Consider the following 22,650-nt stretch of genomic DNA (forward strand, 5'->3'; position numbering starts at 1 on the left):
GGCAGGACCTTTTAAAATCTTTTTTATTCTTTCGAATGTTTTTCTTTCATTTAAAGTGTAGTTGTATTGTCCGCATAAAGACCTGGCCACAGAATTCGTGCAATTGGTCGGGAAACAATTAGATAGAGTGCCCCCACAGAACCAAATTCATTTGACGAGATGGGAACTTTTTTATTTTTAAATTTTTTAAAGTTCTTAATTTTATTTGTAGGCCAAGATCCTTTTGCCGGGCCCGGGCCCCAGGGCGCGGTAGTCAATTTTTCCCGCCCCAGCCCGGCGCTGATGGGGGGGGGTTGTCGCCCCAAACCATGGGGGCGCGCAACCCCCCGGGCCGGCAGGGGGTTTAATTTCTTGGGGGGGTGGGTTTTTCTTTTTCCCCCCAAAAACCCCCTCCCCCCTTCCCCCCCCCCCCCCCCCCGGGAAAGTGGGGGGCATCGACCCCGCGTTGTTTGGAAGGTATCCCTACTTTTTTCCGTCTTTTACCGTTCCATTTAGTAGATCGGAGGGTGTTTAGGTGAAATAGGTTTAGGATTTCATTTTAAAATTTTCATGATTTGCAAGTTTGTTATGTAGTAATGAATGCTTAGTTTATACGCAGTCGACTCTCTGCCCACGAGTTTAACATGTAGAAGTAGTTGCATGCATCGATTTATATAGTTGTTGATGTATTTGCGTAGTGTGCACGGTATGTGTAGGTTTATTTGTCTAATATGTTGAAAATTAATGTAGTTTATTATTGTTGTTTGTAGTAAATGAGCTATATTTGGTATGTTAGAGTCTTTGTATTTTTAGATGGATCGTTTAGTTCGTATGTTTCATGGTGGGATTGTAAAAGAAAATAGGGAGTTTGAGAATACGATTGAGGTGGTAGAATTGTTCGATGCTCGTCCAAGTTTTAAAGATTTAGTTGACCGTGCAATGACAAAATATGGATGTGGAGTGGATGAGATGACATTAAGATGCCATTTTGATTGTGGGAAAGCTAGACTTTATTATATTCTCATGAATTTGGCATCCGAGTCTAATTGGAAGCGGAGGTAGTTGAGCATGCAACTGTTGTATATTTGGAGGTGCTAGTTGATATTTGTCGTAGGCCTAGCGCAAAAGTTGCAAGTCCGGTTAGTGGTTGAGAATGGTACCCAAGAGTCAACAATCTTACAGCATGGTTCAGGTGAAACCCAATCTGATTTTGGTTTGGCCATTGCAAATGATGGTTTTCCTAATGATACTTTTGAGCGGGAAGAAGCAAACATAGATGATGTTGACATATATCTCTAGGTTCGGAACTTTGAGGAGGAGCATGGGGTAGAAGATGTTCAGGCCAACGCACATGAAGATGTACTAGTCGGAGATGGACCCGAATGTGAGGAGGAGTCACAATCTGAGAAGGAAGGGCCTGAATCTGAGGAGGATGGGCCGCAGGTCAACTCTACAAATGTACATGATGTAGAGGACATTGATCTTGTGAACGAATGTTATTTTTACACTCCTAATGAGTTGCAGTTGTTGAAGGAATGTCACGTTGAACTCCCAACCGTTTCCAATACTAAGGACATAAGCATGGTGTTGCCAATGAATAGATCTAACCACAATAACAACAACTCTTTGATTCATCTATATTATTTATCTACATTGCATGCCTCCAACTAAATCATTATCAAGATCTCAAATCAAGCATATGTTACATTTTTTAAACGTCAAATCCAGAGGCAGAACGATACCTACAAGTGTACCGCGAGTCTGATCTATCAACACGAACTTGCATTAATTCAACATCTTACCCTAACCCTAGCCTAACCTAGTTGTTCAAATATCTACTAAATGCAATGGTAAAATAAGGAAAAAAGTGGGCAAGAACGCGGGATCGATTCCCCACTTTTCCCACCCCAAAACGTAGGATTCGGGGGGAATCAGGGGGTGTGGCGGTCGGCGGTGAGGAGAAGGAGCGGCTCGGGCAGGGACAGCAGCCGAAAGAAAGGAGGGAGAGGAAAGGAGAAGGGCACGTGCTGGCCTGGATGTAGGCGCTGTCGTGCCAATTCATGTGACGCGGTAACGCCTCACCCCGTCAGCGCCGCGCTGTCCCACCACTGCATGTGGCACGGCAGCGGCTAACTACTGCGCCATGGAGCAGGCGCAACCAAAAGGATCAAGCGTGCAAATAAAGTTGGGGAGGAGTTATTTTTAAAAATATCTTTAAAAAGAGTTAAAAAAAATATTCAAGAAATTGACGCCCCACAATAATGCGGCCAAATACTGGAGCGGCTTGCTTCCAATCAATAGTCGAACAATAAGCAACGAGTGAAAGAAAGAGATATACATTGCCAATGTCACCGCCTGATTACATCTGAACAATGTATCACCAAACTAGCAAAGAATCCAAAACGCTGGAAGACTACTCTGAAACAGCAACCTATCTTGCCAGAACTTCAAACCAGAAACTACCATTAACACCTAGAGCATTACTCCTAAACTGCCCAGTAGCATCGTTAAACAACCGAAGAGCTCGCCGAAACACCGCGACCATCGGACCGGCCACTGACGGCACTGCCACGCACGCGTTGAACGTGAACATTGCTAGTTGAACCACGGCGGCTGGGCTCCTGCGACGCCGCCGCCTTCTGCTTGCTCTGCCATGACTGCTCCGTGACCTGCTCCACCTCGTCACCATTGTACTGCCATGACTGCGAGGCCGTCCTGGTCCGGTCCGTGGAGTCGACGGAATTGGGCTCCCAGGAGCACGTCCAGGCGTTGCCGGCGAAGCTGTTGCTCCCCGCGGACTCCTGCGGCTCGGTCTCCCCGACCCCGCGGATGTCACGCACCGAGACGTATTTGTGCATGCTCGGCTCCATGAGGTCGTCCTTCACGCCGACCTCCGACTCGACCACGAGGCTGGGGCCTGGACCCTTGCCACCGTACCTCCCGTTGACCGACTCCTTGTCGTTGACCGACCTCTCCAGCTCGAAGCTCTTGTTCTCGGACGAAGAGGAGTTGAGGTCAGCGACGGCTTCAAGGATCGAGCAGGCCTTCGACACGCACGCCGGGAGAGCGAAGGTCGGCGCGGCAGTGGCAGTGGCGGCGCTGGTGCTCTGCTGGTGGTAGTTTTGGATGTCCTCGAGGAGCAGGGACGCGTACGAGTTGCCATTGTGGTCGAAGTCGCGCGAGGACCGCCTCGACGACCGGCTCCCCGGCTTCAGATTGGTGACGTTCTCGGCCACGATGCTCACCGAGTGGGTCGCGTTCATCCTTGCAGACGAAGCCTTTGTGTCCGACGCCACGGCCTCGTCCACAATCTCCTTCTCCTTCACAGCTCGGCTGCTGGGGATCTGATCCTTTGCCCGCTCCACTGTCTTCTGCGGCAATGCGACGGCAGCATCGGCGGATTTCTGCAAATCATATCGAGAATTTAGCCATTTATTAGGTGGGGAACACTGACGGCTAAAATGAAGAAAAGTTTGAAGCATTCGTTCATCCGTACCTTTTGGAGCTTGCCGTTGTTGCCATTGTTGTGGTGGTGGTTGTTGTCGAGAGCGTTCTCGTCGAGCTCCGCCATGGGGTTGCGCCGGAAGGGCGACTGCTCGGCCTTCCTCGAGGAGCTCCGGCTCAGGGACGGCCCGTGCGTCGGCTGCACCAGGGCGTTCTCATTCCCTGCGGCGGCCGCCCTCGCAGGCGAGTTCGACCTCAGCGTCGGCGATGGGTACCTCTTCCCAGACGACGCAGCCTTCACCGGCGACGGCGCGCGCCCCTTGTCCCTAGCCGGGACCGACACCATCTTCCCCGGCTGCTGCCGCGCGCCCCGCTCGCCGGTCCCCGAGCTCCCCGCGGCGGGGGCGACGTCCGCGCGCCGCCCCGGCGACCGGCTCACCCTCCCGCTCCGGCTCCCGCTCCCGCCGCCAGTGCGGCCGTCGTGGCTCGCGGACCGCTTCCGGTCCGGCGTCCGGCGGCGCGGGGAGGGCCTGGACACCGCGGCCCCCTCCCTGCCCCAATCGCACTCGTCGGCGCCGCCCCCGCCCCTCCTCTCGTGGTCGAAGTCGTAGCTCCGCTTGGATCCGGCGTACCTCCGGTGCCCGCCGCCGTGCTCCCCCGACGGCGCCTTCCCGGACGCCGACGAGCTCCGGCTGAGGCGGCCGCACTGGATCAGGATCGCGTCCACCTCCTCCTTGGTGCAGCTCGACGTGCGCACCGGCGCCCGCACCACCGCGACGGGCCTCGGCTCCTCCTCCTCCGGCGCCGCCCGCTTCACCTCCGCCGCCTCCCCGGACCCGGCCTTCGCGGCTGCAGCGACCTCCGCGGCCGCCGCCGCCGCGGCTGCCTTGACGACGAACACCGTCCTCTTGTCGGCTGCCGGCTCCTCCGGCCTTGCTACGGCCTTCTTGGCCGTCGCCGAAGCCGGCGCCTTTGACTGGGGCGCTTTCTTGGCACCGACGACCGGTGCGGCGTCCCTGCCGGATTTCCGGCTGCCGCTCTTCTTGGCGTCGTTGCACGGCTGCCCGTCTCGCCGCTTCGCGTGCTGCTTCTTGCTGAAACAGAGCCCCATGGGATTCAGACGGGGGGGAATGGACGGAGTCGGGAGCTAGGTAGGGAGGGAGGTGGGTGAGGACTGACGGTGAGCCGATGCGGTGGTGGTGTTTGGGAGGGGCAGACGGCAGAGCCTTGGGAGGCGTGGATTGGAGTCTTGCGTTTTTGTGGTGTGCGCGGAGCAGTGGAGAACAGTTTCAACAGAGACAGGAGAGGGGCGGCGGCGAGGGGGAGCGAGAGGGATTTCAAATTTCCTGCTGTTTCATCGGGGTCTGCGCCCACAGCGGCCGCCGCACGACGCGCACACAGGATAAAGCCGTTGAGCTCTGCGCACGGGAGAGTGAGCACTGAGCACAGTGAAGACGTGTGCCGTACCACACTTGCCACGCTTCTCAGCTTCTGCCTGATGTAAAATCTCAACTCTTTTTTGTAAGAAAAAAAGGTAAAATATCTGTTATTGCGTTGTTAATCAGAAATGTACACATTCAAAATCCTTTTTAGAAGGTTTCACTACTTTCCTGTCACCACTGTCTAGTGTCTACTATCACTTGTAGATTCAGCTCGACATCCGCTGCAATCACTGGCTGACATGACCCCAGGCACGTGTTCGCGTAACGCACTCTGGGTTGGGAGAGACGGTAGACGGAGACGGAGACGGACGGACTAATAGCTAGATTCAAATTGGAGGAGCAGTGCAGGTGCAGGAGAGCTGGAGAGGGACTGTTGAGCTTTTCGCATTGTTTATATTTTTTTAACCCAAAAGAACCGACCGTTGCAGGGGTCAGCAGAGCTGAGCGTAGGATTGGCATCTGTCTACACCTCGCATCACATCATCCTATTGCATTGGCTCGAGGCCGGATCATGTTTTGAGGTTAATTAGAAAGATTAAATAATAAAAATAATTACATAAATGAGGGTTAATTCGTGAGATGAATTTATTAAGCCTAATTAGGGTCTGTTTGGATACACTGCGTTAAAATTTAACAAGTGTTAAAGTTTTAACACTCTCAAATAGAGTGCTAAAGTTTAACACATTGGGGTGTTTGGATGATATGTTAAACTTTAACATCTTTGGTGGAAAATGACTCCATTGCCCCCTCATTTATGGCCGGCGGAGAGAGAGGGAGGAGAGAGAAGGGGTAATCTGGGAAAAAGTGGAGAGGGGACCACTTTTAACACCTTTAGCAAGTTTTAACACCTCCTTGATGTGTTTATGAAAAATGGGGTGTTAAACTTTAACACCCCACTTTTAACACAAATGTTTGGATAGGAAAGTGTTAAAAAGTGTTAAAAGTAGGGTGTTAAACTTTAACACCTCCTTCCCAAATAGGGCCTTAATTCATGATTAGCACATATTTATTGTAGCATCACATGTTTACTCCGCATGAAGAGCATCCAGTATCCAATTTCTTTTTTGACGAATTCACGTGATAGCAGATAAGATTTGTTCAAGCCTTGCAGAGGTGACACCCTTGATTCTTTGACGCAACACTTTCTTTGTCAACGTAGGAGGGAAGGGAAGCTTGGACCACATCCAATGATGATGGTATTGATGTCATGGTGATCCTATCTTGGACCTTGCATAGTACAGATGAGAGTCACTCTTTGCGTATTGAGATTGTGGAGTAGTATTTCATTAGTCATTAGAGATTTTAAGGGCCAGTTTGGTAGGGCTCACTCCGGCTCCAGCCGTGACTTCTGCTAGAGCCCTCCCAAAGGGCAGCGCACGAAATGGCTCCACGAGCGAAGCACCCAGAGTCGGGGCCCTTTTTGTACCGGCGGGGAGGAGCCAAAAATAGTGGCTCCTCCTGTCTCCCAAGTACTAAAGGCCGATGGTACCCTCGGCGTGGAGTGGCGGGGAGCAAGGTAGAGGGCAGGTTGGCACGAACAACTAATGAGATGCGGTGGTGCAAAAGAGAAGGGGAACGACGAAGCTAATGGCGAAGAAAGGGTGATATGGGGCCTACCAGTAGGGAACACCTGTGGCGGGGTGGAGAAATAGTGACATGGAGCCGCTGCAGCCATGGAACTGTCGTCTCCCACCAATTTGCCGTCCATAAGGTCGCCTGCCATGCCACCAATGCCATGGGGCCACGAGCCTACGGAGGAGAGGAGGATGGGCGGGAGGAAGAGGAAGGAGAGGTGGAGGACTAGCAATTGCATCTTTGGCATGCCGTGGCTGCATCCATGATGCAGGAAGAAGGGAATCTGTGAGGACGGAATTGAGCGACGTGGCGGCATGCGGAGAAGGCAGCGTTGCGACCTCACTCATGGAGAAGATAAGGAAGTAGGAACAGATAAGGTGGAGAAAAGAAAGGAGAGAAAAAAGAGAGAGAAAAGGAGAGAAAAAAGAAGGGTCACCCGTGTGTCTTTTGGGCCTAAAGCTCATAATTACCGTGTAAAGCCTGTTAAACAATTATTTGTTAATCTAGAATTTATATTCAATGCTTTTTTAATTTATATGAAATTGCATTATAAAATGAGGGCTACTATTTGTACAACCAAGTCAAGTATGCAAGGTACATTCGACATTTCATCTCTTCATCTACTCATGAAAACATAGGTCAAATGTTTTTCAAAATGACTTCAGCTCCACTAGAGAAGTCGCTCCACCAAAGAAGCCAGAACCGGAGCTGTTTTTGGAAAAGCCGAAGCCTTGCCAAACAGGCTCTAATAGTTGAAATCACCTAGATCTTTTCAAAAAAAAAATCACCTACATCTAAAGCTCATAAGACCCTGTTTGGATAGGGGTGTTAAAATTGAACACCCTACTTTTAACACATTTTTATCATATTATCTCCCAAACACATGTGTTAAAAGGGATGTGTTAAAGTTTAACACCCCCAATTTCATAAACACCTCAAGGGGGTGTTAAAAGTTGTTAAACTTGTTAAAAGTGGTCCCCGTCTCCACTTTTCCCATTGCCCCCTTCTCTATCCTCCCTCTCTCTTCGTCGGCCATAAATGAGGGAGCAATGGAGTCATTTCTCACTGAAGGTGTTAAAGTTTAACACACCATCCAAACACCCCAATATGTTAAACTTTAGCACTCCATTTGAGCATGGGGTATCCAAACAAGCCCTAAATACGCCATATGGCTTAAGAAAGAGCAGATGCTCATAAATACAAAACGGTTGTATGTGAATCATTTCTCATTTCTTAAGGCGGAAGAGGTATTTCCACGCTCAAACTTCCCCAAGGCTCAATTTCAATCATTAACTATCACATTTTTTTAAAGATGTGCATAGCATGTTTTTCATTAAGAAAGAGAGAAGTACAACGACGCAACTTCAGGAGAAACCCCAAATGCAGAGTTACAAGAGACACCACCGGCGACAAACAATACAAACACGACAACAGAAAAGAAAAAACACCTCACCACCACGACACTGAACACGACCAAGACGACTGAAGCCAACAGGAGAGATGGACACGCACATCACCGATTACCTAACAACTCGGAGCTAGCGGAGGTCGAGTGAGGAGGTCATGGAAGATGATGCCTCCAAGAAGGGAGCGACGCCAACGCCGCCATCGTCCGTCTGTCCACAGAGGAGTAGACCAAGTTTTCACCTGACAATTCCACACAGCATACAGCCAAGGTCTGGATGAGAGCCAATGCGATGGTATGGCAGCGAGTAATCCATGGCGACGACGATGAGGATCATCCGCAGGCACAGCCAAAGATGACCAAGGAGCGACCATGCGGCGACCCAAAGACGACCAGTAGGCGATGGGCGGCGCTAGCAAGAAAAGGCGACCTAGATTCGTGGCAGACGACCACAAGCAGAAGAACAGAGAACCCCACTCACCCCACAACAACATCCCTAACTAATGGGGCGGCCAAAACAACTGAAAATTACGACCCAAACAACTGACAACCTGTAAGATTACAAAGAAACATTGCCTACAGAACTGCCAAACCAAGGTCACCCGAAGTAGTTTAGAGGAGGGATATGCAAGACCACGCCTCCAGGGAGGGAACGGTGTCAAAGATGTAACCATCGTCCGTCCATTCAAGAAAAAATGGACCAAGCTTTCACTTGGTGTAACCAAAGTGTTGTGGATGACCTCGACAGTGCCCCCAACAGAGTGAGCTACACCCACGGATGTAGCCACTGCCGGCACCGGATAACACCGAGCAGAGCTTTCGCTCGCGACATCCACAGCCAAGCACCGAAAACACATCTTCGGAGACCTAAGGTTCGGGAAGAGGGCAGCCTGACAAAGGTGGCAGACCAACGCGAAGCCGTTAATAGAAGAGCACATGCAGGCGTAGATGAAGCCCTCCCCCACCCAGCAACACTCGATGACAACGATCGGGGATGACCCGTAGCGGGACGGCCGCCATGGGAGGCGGCGGCACCCTGAAGGAACATGGGGAGGACAAAGATGCATTCTCCCAACCCTACCAACGAAGAAGACGGCTAGCAGAGGCATGGCCCCACGAGCGACCACCATCGGCAACTAAGAGTGGGCGACGGATTCGGACGGCGACCTTGGGGATTGGGTACGGTGGGGTGAGGGAGGAGGAGGGAAGGGAAGGGAAGAAGAGAGAGGAGCGCGTGCGGCCTGCTGGCCAGAGGCAGGTGGCAGTGGCAACAACAGGAGGCAACGAAGGTGAGGGTAAGGCCACCCGAAGTGGACACTGCCGCCACCATAGGCCGCCTTGCTCGGGAAGTAGCAATGCGGAGGTGACATCGTTGACAAGGAGCGACCATCGGAGAAAGGAGCGACCTTTGCGACCTGGGCCAACCTTTGCGACCTGGGCCGACTGGGGGCAGTAGACTGGCGTCAGCTTGGCGTAGTCATTCCCGGCTGCGGCGTCTTCGGCGTGTCGTCATTGTAGCTACGCCGGCACGGTGTCCTCGTCCTCACGGCCGTTGTTGTCGTTGGCAGCGCCCCGGCGTGCGGCCGCCGCAGACCACGTTGCCGCCGCCACAGACCACGCTGCCGCCGCTGTATGCCGCTGCCCACTGCGGACGCTGACGGCCGTGTGATTACACCACCGCAATCGCCCAGGCCCGGTACCCCGCCGCCGAGGCCCCAAGACCCCGTACCCGCAGGGGCGCCGCAGCTGGGCGCGCGGGCCGTCGGACACCGCCCAACGCTGCCGCCCGTCGCGCTCGCCACCGACGACGCCGGTGCCGGCAACCTCCAAACACGGCACCGGGAGACCGCGCCACCGGGCAGGAGCCAGTAGATGCTCAGCACAGCGAGCCTGTCGGTGAGGGTGGCGGCCAGCGCCAGCGGCCGCCGCAGCCGCTGCTCCATGCGCCAGATCCAGAAATTTGGGGCTTGATTTCGTTCCTCATAGTCATACCCAGTGTCACATTGTCGCGCGCTGTGTGTGGGAACTGGGAACCCTGCTCGAGATACATAGCTGCAAATAGTATTTCCTGAGGATTGAAAAGACTGAGAAAGGAATCATAGGTATCTTTCAATCTTTGCGTTCTAATGGAATCCCTGGTTCTCAAAAGCATCAGCAGAATGCTGCTGAGTAAAACTGAGGAAAACGAAGGAGGGGTTACACAAAAAAATGGACTGCTTTTTCTCATCAAAGAAACAAAGCAAAAGCTGATTGCATAACTCCTCACGGTTCTGCTGGGGTGGCCTCGCCGTGGCTAGTTCTTTTTCGAGAGTGAATTCCCTCGGTGCCATAAAAATTAACATCAATCCCTTCAGTGTCATAGATTTTTACGAATTTTCTTCGGTGCCATCGAAATTTTGATTTATGCACTCAGTATCATTCCGTCTATCTTCCCATCCATATGCTGCTAAGTGTGATTGGAAAAGATGATCTTACCCCTCCTAAGTGAGGCCCCACCTGTCGGTGCTCCTCTCAATATCCTGTCTTTCTTCTCTTTCTCTTCTGCCCGGTGCTCCTCCACGCCGCTCCATCCTCCGGCCTGCCATGGAGCTCCTCACCACCGGCACCTCCGTCCCGCCCCTGAGGTCGCGCCACCTCGAAGCTACTCCGCCCGGCCCGCAGCCGCCTCCCCGCTACGCCGGCCGCTGCATCCACACCGCTCCTGCACGGGCATATTCGCTCGCGCCACGCCAGCCAGCCGCCCCCATGCCGCGCACTGCAAGCCGCCATCGTCCGCCCCTGGCTCGGCTCGGCTTGGCTGGCGGGAAGGCGGGGCGCAATACGGCGCTCAGGCCGGGATGGCTCGGGCGGCCGGGGACAGGTCGGCGCCATGGGCGCCATGGCCGGCACTCGGGCAGGTGGAGGGCGGGGCTGTGGCGTGGGGAAAGGGCGCAGGTGGTGGGGGAGAGCTGCTGCGCGCGTTCGGAGTGCGGCTCAGGGGAGGGGCCGGGGAGAGGATGGGGGGCGGCCGCAGGTCGAGCAGCTCCAGGGGCCGGTTGCCATGGCCAGAATGGCCGGGATTCGATGTGGGGCGCGTGGGTGCTGGCCGGCGGCCAAGGTAGGCGGCTGGGGGAGGAAGGCAGGGGCTCGCACAGCTGCGGGAAAGGGGGAAAGGGTGGTCGCCGGGGTTGGGCTGGGCAGATAGGCGGCGGTAGCGTTTAGGCCGATCGGCCATGGCCGCGAGGAGGAGGCCGGGCGGCGCGTCGCTGCAGCGCGCGAGGCGCACGAGGCAGGGCCGGGGACGGGCAGGGGCGCACGGGGAGCCGAGAGTGGGGTGCGCTCAAACGCGAGGAAGGGGGAGGGGATGGCGCAGATGGCTCACCATGGCTGGATGGGGAAGAAAGATGGGGGATACATCAAAATTTCAATGGCGCTGAGGGAAGTTCGCAGAAATCTGTGGCACTGAGAGGATTGACGTTAATTTTTTAACACGGAGGGAATTCACTCTTCTTTTTCTCATCAAAGAAACGCAAAGTTGATATGAGACCCTCACCATGTCACTAATATGGAAGGATGGCAATGGGGTAGGTTCGGATTGGGTGGAGTGTCTGGGCACCCAAAACCGAAACCTGAATCCGCCCCAAACACCGATTCGGGTGAAAATCCATCCCGAAACCGAAACCCGCGGATCCCCGAAACCTGCGAACTGGAGGCGCCGGGTGAAGTGGCGGAGGAGCCGGCGGGCAGCGGGTGGCGGAGGAGCGGGTGGTGGGGCGGAGCGAGCGGCGGAGGAGCGGGCGGTGGGGCGGAGCGAGCGGCGGAGGAGTGGGCTACGGGGCGGAGGAGCAGGAGGCGGGCGCGGCTGGTCGCGGGAGGGCGGGGTGCCTAGGTGCGGGACGACACGACGGAGTGAAGGATTTCAGGCTTATATACCTAGGATAACCCTAGGTGGACTTCTAGTGGGCTGAATGTTTCGGGGTCCGATGGAGCTTCACGGGAGAGTTTAAGAATCACCCCAAACCCATAGTATTTGTATCCGAATCCGCAAATCCGTGGACGAAAACTAGAAACAAAAACCGAACCCGCGGACCTGAAACCCGCATCCTTACTAATCTGTTCGCACTCCCACCACTGGATGGTTCATGACTCCACCATGTCAACAACATTAAATGGTATTGTACAGACACTTGCAGTAAGCTGAGTATAGTAAAAAACCCATGTTTGGATCAGATTCTTTGGAAGGTCTTGACACAATTCCATGATTTAGACAAATGAGCAGGTTCCATGCCAAGTAATGGACAAGTTGGACTGGTTAACTAAATTCATCCGAGAAGAAGAATGTGGTAATTCTCACAGGAACCAAATAGAATTTTAGAAAGAAATAATTCCCTAGTCCTCCATTTGTCGCATTGTCTGTCACAATCAGTCATTCATGTGAAGTTGCCTATACAGAATAGCAGAAAAGCACCCAAAATAAAAAAAAAATATCGATGGCACAAACACAACCTTACAACTATAGGAGTATTCACCAGTCTATATAAGCGAACATTCCAAAGGGAATCCAGTATACGATACAGAATGAATCTGATAGTTATGCTAAGGTTCAAAAATCAAAATCACATGGTAACAAGAAGTTCCTAAATATTTTGAAATGACTGAAACATGTGAATTTCAACATTTTCAACACACGCAGAAATTTCCTTTACCAAAGCTGAAGGGTTCTGAAAAGAATTCATTTCCATGATCTATCAACCAAAGCATATATGGATTCTGGACAAGCAGAATTGTTTACTGAAATTTCCTTTACCAAAGCTGAAGGGTTCTGAAAAGAATTCATTTCCATGATCTATCAACCAAAGCATATATGGATTCTGGACAAGCAGAATTGTTTACTGGCAGTTTTCCGGAGCAATATAAGGCCTTGTTTAGTTGGGGAATTTGGGAGGTGCCAAATTACTGTTACAGCACTGTAGCACACTGTAGCGTTTCGTTTGTATTTGTGAATTATTGTCCAAATATTGACTAATTAGGCTCAAAAGATTCGTCTCGCAAAATACAACAAAACTGTGCAATTAGTTTTTAATTTCATCTACATTTAGTACTCCATGCATGTACCGCAAGTTTGATGTGATGGGGAATCTTCTTTTTGCATAGTGTCAAAGTTGGGAGTTGGGAGTAACTAAACATGGCCTAAACCTAAATTTATAAATCAGGGATCCTCTGACCAATAAAACAGATAGAAAATACTAAAGGAATTCAATGGTAATTATCAAGTACATAGGAATTTATAGATAATTCCAAAAAAAATAACCTACATGAGCAGATTTTAGTATTCAGATTGAAACATACTCGAATAAGACTTATAGACACTATGTAATGTAATATTCATTAGTGATTGGATCCTAAATCTAGAAAAATTCTTGCCTCGCATGACAATGGCGCAATATCTACAAGAAGAAATTGTTATAGCTCTTAAACATGTAATATCAAGCATAGCAACTGTGCCAACTGGAACACCCTCTCCATCAAGCTAATGTGCCTAGCACACTCATGCTCAGTATAGCATGAGCAAGGATCAAGAAGCAAAAGCAAATCCAAGAGGAACTACCAACATCTATAGAAAAAAGAGTTGATCGATTCGTCAGTTCATTAGGAGTTCCAGAGCACTAAACTAAAATCAGTTTGATATACAGCAAAGACAAAGGTAAAATCATAAAAGCATTATATGCCACTTACCACAGTATAGCACCCTCCTGCTAGTATTAACATTTTCTCTTAACAATCAATATAACAAAAATGCTGAACACAGTCAGTAATAGATTTGTCAGTTCAATTACTTTGGATCATAGAGTACCAACATTCAATTAATTCGTCACATCTAAAAAAGGACTGCTTTTCTCATCAAAGAAACAAAGCAAAAGCTGGCCGCATGACTCATACTTCATGGTTCTGCCACAGCAGAGCCTCACCGTGGCTTGGTACTTCTCCCATCAAAGAAACAAAGCAAAGCTGATTTGAGACCCTCATCACCATGTCACCAATCTGTTCTCACTCCCAGCACTGGATGGTTCATGACTCCACCACCATGTCAATGACATTAAGAATTTACCCCCAGAAATATCTGTGGCAAATGATTGAAAGCTTTCAGGTTTTTTCTAAAACCTGTGTAAGTTTGTCTTGGGTTCTATACCTTTTTCCTTCTTAATATATTGATACGCAGCTCTCCTGCATGTTAGAATTTTTTTTTTTTTACCTTGCCCCCCAGCCCACACCCACCCACCCACAAAAAGCAAAAGCGTGACATATTATATGAATGGTTCTTATAAAGTAGAATGGGCAAAACAAATGTTGCCATATAGATGCTTGCAGCACGCTGTAAAATTAGAGTAGAAAACTAGGTTTGGGTCAGATATTCTGAAATGAATTTGACAAATGACCAGGCTCCATGTCAATAGGCTAGTAATGTGCAAGTTGGACTGATTAACTTAACTCATCCGAAAATAAATATGGTAATCATGTCAGCATGCACTTCGAATAGAGTGAAACACCATGTTAAGTTCACATATCCATGGACAAGTCTTAAGCTGCTGACAGACACAGTTGAAGGACTGAAAACGATTAGACACCTGAGTTAGTTCTCATAGGAACCAAATAGAATTTTTAGAAAGAGATAATTCCTTGTTCTCTATTTGTCTCATTGTCTGTCATACTCACAATCATCCATGTTAAGTTGCCTATACAGAATAACAGAAGAGCACCCGAAATTAAAAGTATAGATGGCACCAACACAGCCTTACAACTAGAGTGTTAAGCAGTTACATAAGCAGAGACCGATAAACCTATGAAATTGATATGGAATCCATCATACAATACAGAACAAATCTGATCGCCATGCTAAGGTTCAAAAACCACAACCACATGGTACCAAAAAGTTCCTAAATATATTTTAGAATAATTGAAACAAGTGAATTTTGTCATTTTTACACAAGCAGGAATTCCCTTTTGCAAAGCCAAAGGGTTCAGAAATGAATTCATTTCCGACCTATCAACCAAAGCATATCTGGGCAAGTACTATGCATCACAGAATTGATTGCTGGCAGCTTCCAGTGCAATATAAACCTAAATAAATAGATACCAGATAAAAAAAAACTCGACCTGCGGGGGGTAAGATAGCCCCCGGGTTTTTTGCTAAGAAGGCCTTCTCAGGCAGGCCGAGAAAACCCCCGAACCTCTGCCCCACCCTTACACAAGGGCCCGTAACCCTTGTGAGACTACCACTGGGCTGGCGATTACTGCAACTACCCCAGGTAGGAGGGCCCAAACCAACCACAGCTACGACCTGGGCCGGGCCTTAATTCAGCTAGAGACCCTTTCACATAGATACCAGATATTCAATGACCAATAGAACACAACATCATAGAAGAGAGCAATAAGCTAACTCAGAGCTAGAAAATGATAAGGGAATTAGCTGGTAATTATCAAGTACATAGGAACTTTCAGATGATTCCAAGAATGGCCTACAGGAGCAGATTTTGAGACACGACATAATGTAATATTCATTTGCGTCAGATAAGAAATCAAGAAAAACCTTGCCTTCCATGATAAAGTTGCAATCTAGAACAGAATATTGTTATAGGTCCAAGATATTTAATATCAAAAATAGTAACTGTGCCAACTTCACCAATCTAATGTGCCTAGTACACCCATGCTCGTATAGGCTGACCAAGGATCAAGAAGCACATGCAAATAAATCCAAGAGGAATTGCCAACGTCTATAATAAGTGTTGATGTATCCACCAGTTCATTAGAAGCTCCATAGCACAGAACTATAATCAGTTTGGCATATAGCAAACACAGAGGTAAAATCATAAAGACATGATATGTCAACTTTGCTCTGCGCTGAGTAAATGATTTTAGAAGACAATTACATAAATGGCCCCTATCCAATTAACAGAAACCAGCATGCCAATAACAGTTACATAAAAAATATGCAGAGTTTTCTTATTTACTGACTTGCCTTCTGTTGTTGTATATCTTGAAAGAATACCCACCACCAATGTCGTAGCAGCAATGAAGGAAATCAAGAAACACCTGAAGAGTAGACTTACAAGTAGATGCAGCTAAATTTCAGAACAGAGCTGTTATGCTGATAACTTTCGACCATCCTTATTCAATTTGCATAACTATCAGCAGACATGTTGGCTTCTTACTTTACTTTGAAAAAGTAGGCCCCTCTGAGCCATGATCAAGCTTATTCGATCATCAAACAGATTTAACTACTTTCCATCATATACCACAGTACCACACTCCTAGCAGTAACATTTTGTCTTAAAAGTCATCAATAGAACAAAATTCTGAACACAATCAGTAACAGATATGTCATTTTAATCACTTTGGATCACAAAGTACAACATTCAAACAATTCGTCACATCTGAAAAAAAAATCGATGCTGTAGAGGAGAGGGGAGAAGCACACCGCATACAAGTAAACAAAGAGCAACTTACTTGTAAAGTTGCAATCTCTTACACCCTCGACGGCCTCCTCTCTCAAAGACTAGATAGTATACAGATGCCTCAGTCGCCGCTGGGAGCGCGTTATTCTGTAACCAAGAGCTCTACTCGTCTCCGACGATCTCGAACTCTCGCTCGCGGAGGTGGGCGATGAACCGTACGGGCTTGTCCTGGCCGTCCAGATTGAGCTCGAACTCCACCTTGAAGGGGAGATTAGCCGTGACCCGCTTGCCCTTCCACACGCCGACGTACTGCTTGACTACGCCCTCCATGCCGCGCAGGTCCAGTCCCGGCGCCTTGGCAACGTGGTGGACGCGGACAGGCGCCGTGACGCGCACGCGCTTCCCGACCTTGGGCGCGGCCGCGGCCTGCTCGGCGGCCACGTCAGGCGACGAGAACACGTCGCTGCCGACGGCCACCCGGGGCGCGATGTGGAGGCGCGCGCGCCACCGCGGCGGCGTGGGGACGAGGCGGCAGCGGGCGGGCGTGGAGGCCGGAGGGAGGAAGCGGCGGCGGGGGAGGAGGGTAGCTGACGATGTGGAGGTGGAGGGGGATGCCACGGCGCTGGCGGTGGCCGCCGTGGTTGGCATCGGGGACGGGGAGGTTGGTAGGCGAGTGGGGAATTTCATCGATCAGGCGGTGTGCACGTGATGGAAGCAGAGATGCGGGGGAGGAAAGCGAATGGCGTGAAATCCCAGCGAAATGGCTTTTGTTTCCTCCCGGAAAGAAGGGCTGCCGACCCACGGGCATCCCAAGGGCCGAGACCAGCCAACTTTGGCACTTGGGATCTGTCTGCGTATATTTTCCCTTCAATGCACAATCACGTACTTCCTCTTTCTTAAAATACATGACATGTTGACTTTTTCTTTTGAAATTTTGATTAATAATATTTATTTAATTAATTAGTTAAATAACTTAAAATGAGTACCATCTATATCATCAAAAGTGCTTTAATTTTAATTTGTAGATCCATTTATTTGCATAATCATCTGTAAAAAAAGATGAAAATCCAAATGAACTAAAAAAAGCCAATAGTATCATATATTTAAAAGCGGAGATAGTACATTGAAAACTGAAACACATGTTTTGTGGCAACAACTTTTAATAGCTAAATTTAACTTGATGGACCATAAAATTTTCTTCGAGCATTTCAGCTTCTTTGTTGTTTCAGTAAACAAAATGACTGAATGAGAATTTTAGTAGAACACAAGTACCTGATTTTTTTCATTGTTTTATTATCATTTCTTGAAGTAAGAGCAATTTCATTCTTCTCTTTGACCGGCTGTTCTATCTCCAAATGGGTGCCATATAAATCTGAGAAACGTTTAGTTCGAATATAGTTGGCTTAAGGCTATTAGGGATAGACTAAACCCCCAAGACAAACCATCACAGTCTTTCTCTTAAACTTGGTTGGATCTACCGTTTTATCACTACCAGGATTCGCTAAACACGTTTTAGACCCTAACAACTAAATCCTTGTTTGTCTACGACAGGATAAAGCCAGCATAACAAGAAAATAGTTTTGCTAATAGCAACATTCACCTAAACACTAAACGGTAATCATTCGGTCACCCTTTGAGTAGGGCGTTGTGTACACAGGCTACACGTCTTCTAAGATTGCAATAAAATTCATACTTATCCAAATAAAAATTAGAAATTTTGATATTTCATCATCCAAATATAAAAAATTACTAAGCTTAAAAGTCAAATTGACTAAAGATCTAATCATATGTTGGTGTTACTAATTGACAGTTCTAAAATCAAACAACAAATGCCATATTGATATACAATTAGTTGTAGTTCATACTTTTCTATTGCCTAGACGTTGTTTAAAATGGTCTACTCGCCGTGTAAAATTGTGTAATCACCGTTTCGTGTACGTGTATGACATTTTTTTACCATGTAAACGGTTGAACTGTGTAATCACCGATTAAGTCCTAAACTGCACTGTTGGCTATCGAGTAACGTTTACACGGCGTGCAAACAGCACCACGATCGTGTAGGCGAACACCGGCTAATAGTCAAAATACGAGTATTATGAAAAACTGCTCCTACTCGACTTTTGACAAAATCAGTTTTCCGTGGGGCTTCTTCTTAGCAAACTATACAAGCCGGATGCCAACGTTACAACGTTGTATGTTGGCTCAACCAAACATTGGATAAGCTGAATGTTGTTTTTGCTTAGCGCAAGCCAAACATGATGGACTACTAAAAAAACCTACTTTTTGAAAATGAATTCCTAATCCAAACAAGGCCTGTGGAGCAGATATTTGTTTGGGCCTGAATCTATTGACAGCCCAGTCCTTCCCATCTTAAACTTGTTTGGGTACAGCCCATGATTCACTCGGCAAACTCGCCAGCGGCCACACACAGCCGGGCGGGCAGGGAGATGCAAGAACTCCAGTCTCCAGTCAAGCCTACACCCAGTTTAAATTCGTAATGGGCCGCCTAGCCTACAAACAACATCGACTGAGGTCTCTCTCTCTCTCTCTCTCTCTCTCTCTCTCTCTCTCTCTCTCTCTCTCTCTCTCTCTCTCCCTCCCTCCCTCCCTCCCTCTCTCCCTCTCCCTCTCTCTCTCTCTCACAAAATCTGAGATTCTGATGTCCCTTTTTGACTCTCCAGAATATGCAGGAGGTTTGCTGATGCTGAGCACTGAGCTTAAATTCGTTTCCACTATTAGATCTTGTAATACGGTTGCACATGTTTGTTCGAAGCCAAAATATGTGGTAGATTGAAAAGGGCCAAGTGGATGCCTTTTGGCCTAGATATCCATTGTTTGAAGATGCTTGATCTAAAGAAAAGCTTCTTTTGGATGTTAAAACGGCAAGGGCTGCCAAATGCCTTGCCTTGTATGTTATGCATGCGCTAAAATTATATTCATGCTCGTCTAGCTTATCAAGAGTTATCATCAAACCACACCTCACCACCGAAAGTCGATCCAGTGCCACGAGCTTCAGTATTTATCTGTTACACAATGGTGAACCCTAAACCAAAATCTTGCGCACATCGGACCTTCCGCCAAGGATTTCGTCAGGGTTGGAGAAGAAGAGCCAAGCATGAATCAACAAAGAATGAGTGTGGTAAAATATTCTGACACTGAAGGGGAGATAAAAATGCCGGTCAAGACTTAGCTTTTCCCCTAGTTTTTGCTTCGCGGCTATGATGTCTCATGGAGTTCTGTGGAGGCCGAAGAAAGGTCAAACAGGCGTCCATGCTCATGCTGGAACGAACTGCTCGATCATATAAAAGGGTAATTTGACGTTTACATTGCCTTAATAAAAATTTTACAATCATAATTCGCGTCTTTATGGGACAAGAGCATTGAGATAATTAAGTTCAAGAAGGCCGGAATATCCCCTCTACATGTAAGAAGGTTAAGAACTATGAACATCGTTACAGCAATCACAAAACGTGCATGCACGCACACACTTGATGCCTGACATTTCCAAAGCAATGCATGGTCAAGGTACATGAAAATAAATCAGAGCACAACATACACACACATATTAAGCTGCTAAACCCATTTTTACTAACACTAAGAATCCGCAGCTGATGAATCAGTGACCGAACCCATCTCGCATGAAACAGTAACATAATGTTGCAAACAAACTGAAGAACACTTCCAAGAGTCTAAGAAATATCTAAAACACATGAGTCATCTGTAGAGGATGCATGCTGTTGCACATCATGGGAGAGAGAAATTGACAGGTAGCCCTAGCAGCTGACCTAAAAATTGCAGCCTAGAGCAGGGTTTCCTGGTGGGTTTCAGAAGAAGTGTTTGAGGAAGAAAAGGCATGGGTGAATGGTTCATGAATGCTGCTGTGAAATGAATCTGTGTGATGCCGCAAGTTGTCTTTAAAACCTGAACCTGCGTGCATCTCTATCCTAGCTAGTGTTATTACTGCCGTGCAGATGAAACAATGGGATCAGCAAGATATCAGGGTGTGCTGTTTAGTCCATGAAGGAAGGAGAATGGGGAGACTGCGAGTGAAGTGGGGAAGAAGAAGAAGCAGGTGTTACCGGGACGTGATCGCATGACATGTCCGTCCCGGCTGCCGCTGCCGCTGTGGTTTCTTGTGCGGTGGAGTGCTCCATGGTGGCCTCATCGCCGGCGAAGCGACCATGGAGAAAGAGGCCTGGGTTGCTGTCCATGTCGTAGTCCCAGAAGGAACTTCCTGGCCCCCACGCGTTGAACCAAGCCTCGTCGGCCGGACCCCACTCGCTGCCATGAGCCACCGGCGCGTGAATCATTTCACCCGAGACTGGCATGGTTTTAGAGCTGACATCTTGCTGCCACGATGTCGCCACCGGAGGCTGTGGCTGCTTGTCCAACGATCCTTCTGCGTGCGGCGGTGGCGTTTGTTGTGTGCTTGCCTCGTCCGGAGTCTGTGGAGGCGACGAGGAGGAGGAGGAGCCAGACCCCGCGGCAGTGGTCGGGGCGGCTGCGGAGGTGGCGCTGGTGCGGCCGCTGCCCCCGGCGTGGCCCTTGCCGAAGAACCGGTCCGGGAAGTTGAGCCGCGCGTTCTCGCCGCGGAGCTTGAAGGCCTCGCGGTCGTACGCCATGGCGGCGTCCTCGGCGGAGTCGAACGTGCCGAGCCAGAGCCGCGTGCGGTTCCGCGGCAGCCGGATCTCGGCCACCCACTTCCCCCAGTGCCGCTGCCGCACGCCGCGGTACAGCTTCTGCGGCGGCGGCGGGGCCCGCACCAGGTGCTGGTACAGCGACGGCAGCACGGCCGCGGCCTGGCCGCCGCGCGGGCTCAGGTTCAGCGCCTCGCTCCAGTACCGCAGCAGATGCTGCTGCTGGTGCTGCGGCGAGCCATCCGGCAAAAAGAACTGCGCCTGGAACTGCGGCGGCGCGCCGAACGATATCATCTGCTGACGCTGCAACGGCGCCTGCTGCGGCGACGCCGGTTGCGACGCGCTGGAGTGCTGCCACGGCGGGAGCTGCAGCCGCGGGGCCCCGCCCACCGGCGGCGCCGAGGGCTCGTACGCGAACGGGAAGATGCGCCGTGCGGAGGGCGGCGACGACTCCGCCGGCGTCGGCGAGGCGGCGCTGGCGCGAGGGGAAGGCGGGGCCGACGACGAAGCCGTCGTCGAGAGCGACGACGCGGACCGCTGGAAGCGGTCCGGCGCCCGCCCGATCTTCTTGTGCGGGCGCAGCGACGCCGCCGACGCGTCCTCCATGACCGGCGCCAGCTGCCGCCGCGGCTGTATGGGCGTGACGCCGCCTTTGCCCTTCCACCTCCTGCCCCCACGACCGCCCCCCGCGCCACCGCCGCCGCCGCTCTCGCCGCTAGCGCTCGACGCATCCATGCCGAGGGACCTCGATGAAGCAGGTAGCTAGCGCGCCGATGCGAAGACGTGCGCGCGCGACCGAACGAAAGCCCCAGCAAGTGCAGCGCGCCCCGGCGGCGCTACAGCGATATATAGACGACAAGAACCTCGTAAACAAACTGATCCTGAGACCAACTTGCGGCCCAGACGGACCAACGAACTCCCGGTGAAATGATCACTTCGCGGGGTGGCGCGACCGACCGGTGCGGGCTGGCGAGCTGGCGTGCGCGGTGGCGTTTGGTTCCGGAGGTTCCAGACGAGTGGTGACCAACCGGAAAAGTGAGCATTAGTCCCAGTTGGAGAGACACATATGTCTTGAAAATTCAACCGGAACTGATCTTTCAAGACTAAAGACCCTCCTCTTTAGTCCGGGTATTTTACCCAGACTAAAGACCTACTTTACCGGGACTAAAAAGGTTCCAAAAAATAATTAAAAAAATAGGCCACCCATGCCGTCTTGCCTACTCCCGCCGCTACCCCTTGCAGCTCCATCTCGACCACCGTCTCCTCGTGCCGGCTCGCCCGCCGGAGGCCGGCCCGCGCCGCTCGTGCCCCCCGCCGCTCCGCCTGGAAGAAAGGGAGAGGAGGAGAAGAGAAGATAAGAAAGAAGAGAAAGAGCGCTACCTGCACGAGACAAGGGAAAAAGGGAGAGGAAAGAAAATAAGGTGGAGAGAGAGGGAGGGCCATGTGAAAAAAGAGTGGATATAGTACCGATTGTTGGTTTCAACCAGGACTAAATCTTTAGTCCCGGTTGGAAACACCAATTGAGACTAAATGAATGGTTTGTTACTAACCGGGACTAAATGCCCCACCAAATTTCCTTGTTGTTCCCAACCATTACAATCGGGATTAAAGGGAGCTCTTTAGTCTTTAGTCTCGTTAGTCTTCAGTCCCGGTTGATATTACCGACCGAAATTAGAAGTCCCAGCCGTCAGAGCTGGTTTTTAAACTTAGGACTAAAGCTTCTTTAATCTTGGGTT

At 50.1% G+C, this 22,650-nt stretch overlaps 3 protein-coding genes across 3 annotated transcripts; all 3 read right to left on the bottom strand.

The window, feature by feature from the left end:
* Window positions 1-2,297: 2,297 nt before the first annotated feature.
* On the bottom strand, window positions 2,298-5,342 carry LOC101783036 (uncharacterized protein At1g65710-like). The gene is made up of 2 exons (XM_004976253.3): window positions 3,476-5,342; window positions 2,298-3,383 (listed from the first exon to the last, which is right to left on the bottom strand). Exons 1-2 carry the CDS (start codon window positions 4,532-4,534, stop codon window positions 2,487-2,489), a joined length of 1,956 nt encoding a protein of 651 aa, XP_004976310.1. The 5' UTR covers window positions 4,535-5,342; the 3' UTR covers window positions 2,298-2,486.
* Window positions 5,343-16,176: 10,834 nt separating this feature from the next.
* Window positions 16,177-17,068, bottom strand: LOC101783436 (ferredoxin-thioredoxin reductase, variable chain). Its single transcript, XM_004976254.4, has one exon. The coding sequence runs from the start codon at window positions 16,962-16,964 to the stop codon at window positions 16,440-16,442; it is 525 nt and encodes a 174-aa protein (XP_004976311.1). The 5' UTR covers window positions 16,965-17,068; the 3' UTR covers window positions 16,177-16,439.
* A 2,603-nt stretch (window positions 17,069-19,671) lies between these two features.
* LOC101783842 (ethylene-responsive transcription factor ERF054) lies at window positions 19,672-21,716 on the bottom strand. Its single transcript, XM_012847625.2, has one exon. The coding sequence runs from the start codon at window positions 21,647-21,649 to the stop codon at window positions 20,288-20,290; it is 1,362 nt and encodes a 453-aa protein (XP_012703079.1). The 5' UTR covers window positions 21,650-21,716; the 3' UTR covers window positions 19,672-20,287.
* Between the last annotated feature and the right edge of the window lie 934 nt (window positions 21,717-22,650).

This window comes from Setaria italica, chromosome VII (assembly GCF_000263155.2).
Source record: "Setaria italica strain Yugu1 chromosome VII, Setaria_italica_v2.0, whole genome shotgun sequence".
NCBI classification, from domain to species: Eukaryota; Viridiplantae; Streptophyta; class Magnoliopsida; order Poales; family Poaceae; genus Setaria; species Setaria italica.